This window comes from Antechinus flavipes, chromosome 3 (genome assembly GCF_016432865.1).
Source record: "Antechinus flavipes isolate AdamAnt ecotype Samford, QLD, Australia chromosome 3, AdamAnt_v2, whole genome shotgun sequence".
In the NCBI taxonomy this organism is placed as follows: domain Eukaryota; kingdom Metazoa; phylum Chordata; class Mammalia; order Dasyuromorphia; family Dasyuridae; genus Antechinus; species Antechinus flavipes.
In genome coordinates, this window is record NC_067400.1 from 480,455,594 (window position 1) to 480,463,740 (window position 8,147).

Below are 8,147 nucleotides of genomic sequence, written 5' to 3' on the forward strand. Positions count from 1 at the left end.
GAAATCAAGCCATTCTCCAATTGATAAATGATCAAAGGATATGAACAGACAATTTTCAGAGGATGAAATTGAAACTATTACCACTCATATGAAAGAGTGTTCCAAATCATTATTGATCAGAGAAATGCAAATTAAGACAACTCTGAGATACCACTACACACCTGTCAGATTGGCTAAGATGACAGGAAAAAATAATGATGAATGTTGGAGGGGATGCGGGAAAACTGGGACACTAATGCATTGTTGGTGGAGTTGTGAACGAATCCAACCATTCTGGAGAGCAATCTGGAATTATGCCCAAAAAATTATCAAATTGTGCATACCCTTTGATCCAGCAGTGTTTCTATTGGGCTTATATCCCAAAGAAATACTAAAGAAGGGAAAGGGACCTGTATGTGCCAAAATGTTTGTAGCAGCCCTATTTGTAGTGGCTAGAAACTGGAAAATGAATGGATGCCCATCAATTGGAGAATGGCTGGGTAAATTGTGGTATATGAATGTTATGGAATATTATTGTTCTGTAAGAAATGACCAGCAGGATGAATACAGAGAGGACTGGCGAGACTTACATGAACTGATGCTAAGTGAAATGAGCAGAACCAGGAGATCATTATACACTTCGACAACGATATTGTATGAGGACATATTTTGATGGAAGTGGATTTCTTTGACAAAGAAACCTAACTAAGTTTCAATTGATAAATGACGGACATAAGCAGCTACACCCAAAGAACGAACACTGGGAAACAAATGTGAACTATCTGCATTTTAGTTTTTCTTCCCGGGTTATTTATACCTTCTGAATCCAATTTTCCCTATGCAACAAGAGAACTGTTCGCTTCTGCAAACATATATTGCATCTAGGATATACTGCAACATATCCAACATATAAAGGACTGCTTGCCATCTAGGGGAGGGGGTGGAGGGAGGGAGGGGGAAAAAAAATCGGAAAAGAAACGAATGCAAGGAATAATGTTGTCATTATAAAGTAATCATTAAAAAAAAAGAAAATTTAAAAGCTTTAATTTAAAAAAAGAAAAAGAAAACGTGGATAAACTTGTACAAAATAATGAAAAATGAGATGAACAGAACCACAAAGCATTGTAAAGCAATAGTGCTTTACGGACAACATCAAGCAACTAAGTCATTTTGACTATTATAAATACCCAAATTAATACCCAAAAATATGGCCTTTTTTTTAAGGACATATGAAGGAAGATACTATCTGCATCCAGAGAAAGAATTGATAAATAGGAAGTATGTATAAAATGATTTTACATCCATATATATATATATATGCATGTATATATGTGTGTGTATTTATTTGTGTCTAAAAGTAGCCATCTCTAGAGTGGAGAGGGTGAGGAAAGAAGAAAAAAGAACAAAGTTACATGATTACTTTATTATATATTGTATAGGCACAGCAAGTTGTACATAATAGATTTGCAGTTTCATGTGCAATCTTTTTTTAAAATTCTACTCTGTTAGAGAAATGCCTGTTTTATTTCTTAAGTTCAGAATAAAATAAAATTAAAAAGAGGTATTACCATTTGCTTTGCTCCTGTACCCTAAGGACTGTGAGATCCTTTCATCTAACTTGCAACTGAAACCTTCCATTACACATTGTATCCTCCATTACAATGTGAGCTCCTCAAGAGCAAGGACTCTCCTGTATCTTTGTATTCTCAATGTTTTATACTTAGCAAAGGCATAGTAAATACTTCATTCAGATTTTAAAAAAAGCAGAGCAATAGAGAGACTGTATATAGGTAACAAGTAGCAGATCTGAGTCACCTGGAATCCTCCAAGATCTCTGAAAGGACAAATATTCCCCTGCTGCCTCTAAAGCAAACCCTACTGCTAGGGGATAGTATCCCCAGTACATTTCTTTTTGAGCACTTTGGAGTCTAGGTGTGCTGGAGGTAGGTGCTATAACACTTCCAGGATCAGTTGCTAGGTTACCTCTCCTAAAAGGCTGCTTTTCTGCTTGATGGCTCCAGGATGAGCAGACTGGAAGTTGTGATATGAGGGAAGGGAATTAGGCACATTGCTCTTCCAGGGGTTCTTGGGATTATCTGCCATTCAGAGCAATTTATATTGATGGTGGCAGGATTGCAGACCCCTTCTTCATAGGAATTGTTGTACTGAGTGACAGATGATATGACACATAACAGGGTCAATAAATGATTGGCTGTCGATTCACCTGATTCACAATTCTGCCAGGGCCTAGCCCTGCCTCTACTTTGAACTGCTGCTGGTTTTCTCCCAATCCTTGGTGTACAACAGGAAGTATACAAAACAAAAACTTCCCACCCACTAGTACTTTGTTCATTGAGACTCAGGATGGACAAGTTGTTCTTGCTCAACCTATTTACCTTTCTTTGCCTGGCTGAGGGTAAGTTCCCAGGGTTTGGAAAAAGAAAGATTTGAGGGCTCCAGTCTTAGTACCTGTGGCAACAATGAAGGGTTCAAGAGTGGGATATTTCAGATATTCTTTTCTCTTTTTCTACAGGAGGATTTTTAGCAAAACAAGGTAATGCCAGCACCCTCATCTGCAAAGGCTTAGTGGGGAAAGGGTCACTTAATAACAGCTAAGAAGTACCAGGAAAGCCCATTCTTTCATTTACCCATCCATACATTCAACAAGGGCAGCTGGGTGGGGCAGTGGATAGACTGGCTGAAGCCAGGAAGACTCCTTCCTGAGTTCAAATCCAGGCTCAGACATTTACTAGCTATGTGACACTGGGAAGATCACTTAAGTTTGTTTGCCTCACTTCCTCATCTGCCAAATGAGCTGGAGAAGGAAATGGAAAACAACTCTAGTATCTTTGCAAAAAAAAAAAAAAATCTCAAATGTGGTCACAAAGAATCAGGCACAACTGAAACAACTTAAATACATGTTCAAGAACATTTTAAGTGCCTATCTTCTGAAAGGCATGGGGCTATGCTCACAAATGGCCCCTTATTACTCCTTTGTTATTATGCCTTTATGCTCAAATCTACAAATCCCTGGGTATTCTCTATAAGTCTTGTCTCTTATAGATGTTCCTCTCCTCTTTGGAGAAAAAGATTCCCCTTAAGCAAAAGCCCAGGCAGGAGCTGAAAGGGTCCTGTTTTCTCCTTTGTCCCTCTTCACTATTACCCCAATCCCCACAACCTCTTTCTGAGCACAAGGCCTCCAAAACAGGGTATGTTCTGAAGGGGAGAAATTAAAACCAGCCTTCCACGGGAGCAGTCACAGAGCTCTGCTCTCTGCTCCTAATAGAAGCAGACAAGAACTGCAACCTATGTGCTGTTTTCCATATGGGGTTTTGTTATACTGGCATGAAGAGCTGCGCAGCGTCGGCTGGTGAGCACTGTGTGACCAAGAACATCTTTGTAATTCAAAATACAGGTAGGAGGATATGGAAGGGAGGGGAGGAGAAATAATAATGCACTTCCCTTAACGTGGATCCCATTCTCTTTGCCCCAGAGGCATTAACAGGTGTACTGTAGGGTAATAGAGGGAAATATATATCTGGGTTTCTGTGCATCCTAGGTTCCCCAAAGGGGAAGCATTCACAGTGTCATCCATAGTGACCAGAATTCACCTTGGACTTATAAAGACAAGGTGCCTGAGTGGGATGCTGTTATCAGGAAGATATTGGGAGGAGACAGAAGCTCTGAATCTTTTTCTCTCATTCCTCAGGTGAGGCTCGGTATCATTACTCAAAACTGACCTGTAAGTCAAATTGTGTGTATGAGGACACAACCTCCAAAAGAAAGAGGATAGAAACACTCTGCTGCCGTAAGAGCCATTACTGCAATGTGCCATTTGGGTCCCAGATCCCTGCTTTCTAAGATGGGAGGCTGAATCCTAGAAATGACCTCTTCTAGAGCTTTTTATTCTGCTCTCTGAACCTCTAAAGCCAGCAATTCTCTGGTTGGATCCTGCTTTTAACAGATATGGGGGGTCTAATAATATTGATGTCTCTGCTCGGCTGATTCAGAAGCTAAATAGTTTGACAGCATTAAAAACATTGTCTCTAACAAACACATTCCTGTCCTTAACAATGATTCCTTTCTAGGGATTTTTTTTTTGCCAGATTGCACATATGACACTTTCTACTGATCATCCATGGAGGCTGACCTCAAAATTCTCTGAGAATAGAAGCAAAATTCTCTTGTAAAAGATGCGGTGGAACCAAGTTTAAATACAAATAAAATATTACTTAGGTCAGGATCACAAAAATCACAGAATCTGAGTTACAGAAGTAAAAAGTCATGTAAAACAAGCTATATCCAAACAAGCGTTCTTTCTACCACACACCTAAAATGGTTATCTAAACTTTTCTTAAATACCTCCAGTGAAGGGAACTAATTCCATGATGAACAAGTCCATCCTACTTTTATACAGCTCTAATCATAAGGAAATTTTTCCTCATGGAATCCAAACCTGCCTCTCTGCAATCCATGCCGTGTGTGTGTGTGTGTGTGTGTGTGTGTGTGTGTGTGTGTGTGTGTGTGTGTGTGTGTATTTCTGTGGTTGTGGCTGTGAAACTACTGAAGAGGAAAAAGGGAAAGTGAAAGGCATCTGATATCTACAAAGGAGATCTACTTAAGGGGAAAATGGTTCTGATAGAGGGGAATCAGAAAATCTGACTTGAGTTAAGCAAAAGAAAAGTTGATGAAAAGCAAATGAAAACTGAAAAAATGAACAAGATCTACATTCCTTCAGATTATAAAGTCAGCACAATATTTCCTAATTCGGGGTAAGATTGTCCTTTTCACAGGAGACTTTCCTCCTACAGTTTTGGGGAAATAAAATGTAAAAACTTCTTTGAAAATTGAATTTTCCAGTGTCTTCCTGAAAAGGCCACTGTTGAAGCAAATGTTCGCCTTCTTTGTCTTGTGGACTGCTTACTTTTCAGTTATACAACTGAAAATGGAGGAATTCTGGCCATGAAATAGGATGAAATAAATAGTACTGGATGAAGAACTCAGATCCAAACTATTCCTCCTACTTCCCAACTTTACAATCGAACATGGGTTTAATTACCAGAACCCTCTATCTCATTAGTTTTTCTCCTCCACCTATCTCCTTAGCCAGACCCATTGTCTATTAATGACCCTCTTCCTTCTCCATAGTGTCGATTGTCACACCAGGTTTCTTAAGAACTGTCCTCTTGTAAAGGGTACAGTGCACCCACAATGTCTGATTTGGAGGATAGTGAAAGCTGGCAAAGGTTCCTCCCATACCACCAATCTTCATCTCTTCTATACACACAATTCTTTTTTAAAAACTGCTTACTTCTATTTGATTCTAAAAGGACCTGATTGGAAAGCTTGATATTCTTTAAAGAAAAAAAGTTCAGTGTCCCAGATATGACTATTTCCTTAGCTCAACAAAAACTTAACCTCCATGAACCATCTTAAATCTAAGAGATGTAATAATACCTTATTCATCACCATTCCATACCAACTCAGTCTGTTCTCAAAGCCAAAAGAGAAAAAGTACTCTGCTTCTGGGTCTGCCTTCCTTAAGTTTCTTTTCACTCCAATCCACTTTCCATTATCAAAGTGATTTTTTAAAAAACAGTTTAGACATGCCACCATCCTTACTCAATAAACTTCACTAATTCCCATTATCTCCAGGAATGAAGACAAAATCCTGTTTGATAATCAAAGCTCTTCATAATTTATCCCCCTACCTTTCCAGTCTTCTTTTATCTTATGTCCTATAATATACTTCAATCTAGTGATAATGGCCATCTTTGCTGTTCCATGAACAAGACACTCCACCTTTGTGCTCTGGGCACTTTGTCAGGGAATGTTCTCCTTCCTCCTCTCTGCCTACTGTCTTCCCTGTCTTCCTTGAAGTTCCAATCAAAATCCCATCTTCTTCAGAAAATCTTCTCTAATCCTTAATCCTAGTGTTTGGGGCAATTGCACCTACCCAAACTGACTACTCAGGAGTCACTCCAAATGATGTACAGAAAGAATTTATTAGAATCTCGAGAAGCGGACCGTCCTGGCCTGTGGGCCCGAAAGGACAGCAAAGATACCCACAGGAGGAGAGTCATTCACGTGAAGATGCTTACGACTTTTATACATTTCAGACAAAGAACCCCCAAAATCCCACCCTTTACAGGCTGTGATTGGTTACATAAACCTTTATCTCCCTATTTGGTCAGTGGAATGCAGTGAAAAAGGTGATATACAGCTTTGGCCACTTAATTCCTTCTTTGGACAATGGAATGCAGTCCAGGTCTCATCTAAAATCACATGACTGGGCCTATAGGCCTGATCTACTTCAATTAACAGTCTCTGATCAATATGTGCTTAATCTATAAGTTCTTCACCTTTCCACACACTAGTTTTTTCTCTCTCTCAAGGATTATTTCCCATTTATCCTGCATCTGAAATGCTTGTATATATTTGTTTGCTTTTTCCCCTCCATTAGATTGGGATCTCTGAGAGAGCAGGAATGATTTTTTTTGTATCTTTGGTGCTTAGCAGAGTATCTAGAACATAATAGGTGCTTAATAAATGTTTATTGGTTATCTGAATGACAAATAATAAGGATGGAGTGGACTGAGAAAGTCATAAACTAGAAACTTCAATTGAATCAGTGTTAGAGTTAGAAGAAAAGTCGAAGGCCACATAATACATCCCATAACTGAACTGAATTCTCATCTGCAATATACCCAAAAAAGTCATGTAGTCTGTCCTTGAAGATTTCCTGTCAGAAGAAACTCATCACTTCCAGACAAATTATTTTTTAATTTTTCTAGTTAATTGTTAGGGAGTCTTTCCTCATATATCAAACCGAAATATGTCTTTGGAACTTCTAGTCAGTATTCTCTCAGTGTTGAATGAAGCACTGGGACTAAAGTATGAAAGAAATATGAAAATATGTTTAAAAGAATTGCACATGTTTAACCTATATCAGATTACTTGCTGCCTTAAGGAAGGGGAAGATAAGGGAGAAAGGGAGAAAAATTTGGAACACAAAGTCTTACAAAAATGAAATTTCAAAACTATCTTTACATATATTTGGAAAAACAAAATACTATTGAGAAAAAGGGGATGTGGGCAATGAGTATGATGCCACAAGAGATCAGAACTGAGTAAAAACTTTGAAATGCAAACCCAGGTGCCAAGAGAAACAAAGAAAGGCAAATAAATACATTTGAGCAAAAAATAATGAAATGTTTACATTCTGATAGGAGAAGAAATATGTGTCCCCTTAGAAGCCTATATGTTACTAAAGAGTAGTAATTTATGAGCTGTTTTGTATCACTTTTGTGGGAAATCTGATTTTACCTAAATCTTATTTAATCTAAGATTAGAACATATGTAGATATGCAAACTACTTAAAGATGTGCTCATTGTTTAAAGGAATTCCAAGAACATTAATCTATGTTTATATACATTTGAAGATGGTTAATAATTGAACATGTTTTCCCAATCTGTAAACATGCAAAATGGAAGCTCACACAGAAAAAAATTCAGGGGTTCAAATATCATCCCCTCTCACTGCTCTCCAGAGATATGGAAGAAAGAATTGGGAAAATATTTAATCTTGACTAAGACATACAAAACCTTACCCAAACTTCAACAACAATACTATATGATGATCAATTCTGATGGACCTGGCTATCTTCAGTAATGAAATGAACCAATCAGTTCCAATGGAGCAGTAATGAACTGAACCAGCTACACACAGGGAAAAAAGTCTGGGAGATGGCTAAGAACCATTACATTGAATTCCTAATCCCTATATTTTCGCCTGCCTGCATTTTGGCTTTCCTTCACAGGCCAATTGTACAATATTTCAGAGTCCGATTCTTTTTGTACAGCAAAATAACAGTTTGGTCAAGTATACTTATTGTGTATCTAATTTATACTTTAATATATTTAACATCTACTGGTCATCCTGCCATCTAGGGGAGGGGGTGGGGGGAAAAGGAGGGGAAAAGTTGGAACAAAAGGTTTGGCAATTGTCAATGCTGTAAAATTACCCATACATGTAACTTGTAAATAAAAAGCTATTAAAAAAAGAAAGAAAGAAAGAAATTCATCCCACTTTGTAATGGTGTAACAATTACAATAAACTTTGCCCCTTGGCTAAGGGGAAAAAAAAAAAACCTTACCAAAGAAACAAA

General features: G+C 38.1%; 1 protein-coding gene across 1 annotated transcript; it reads left to right on the top strand.

Annotated features, from left to right (window-relative positions):
- The first annotated feature begins 334 nt into the window (after positions 1–334).
- On the top strand, positions 335–4,037 carry LOC127554852 (prostate and testis expressed protein 2-like). The gene is made up of 4 exons (XM_051986757.1): positions 335–2,395; positions 2,513–2,533; positions 3,266–3,394; positions 3,689–4,037. Exons 1-4 carry the CDS (start codon positions 2,344–2,346, stop codon positions 3,838–3,840), a joined length of 354 nt encoding a protein of 117 aa, XP_051842717.1. The 5' UTR covers positions 335–2,343; the 3' UTR covers positions 3,841–4,037.
- The last annotated feature ends 4,110 nt before the right edge of the window (positions 4,038–8,147 follow it).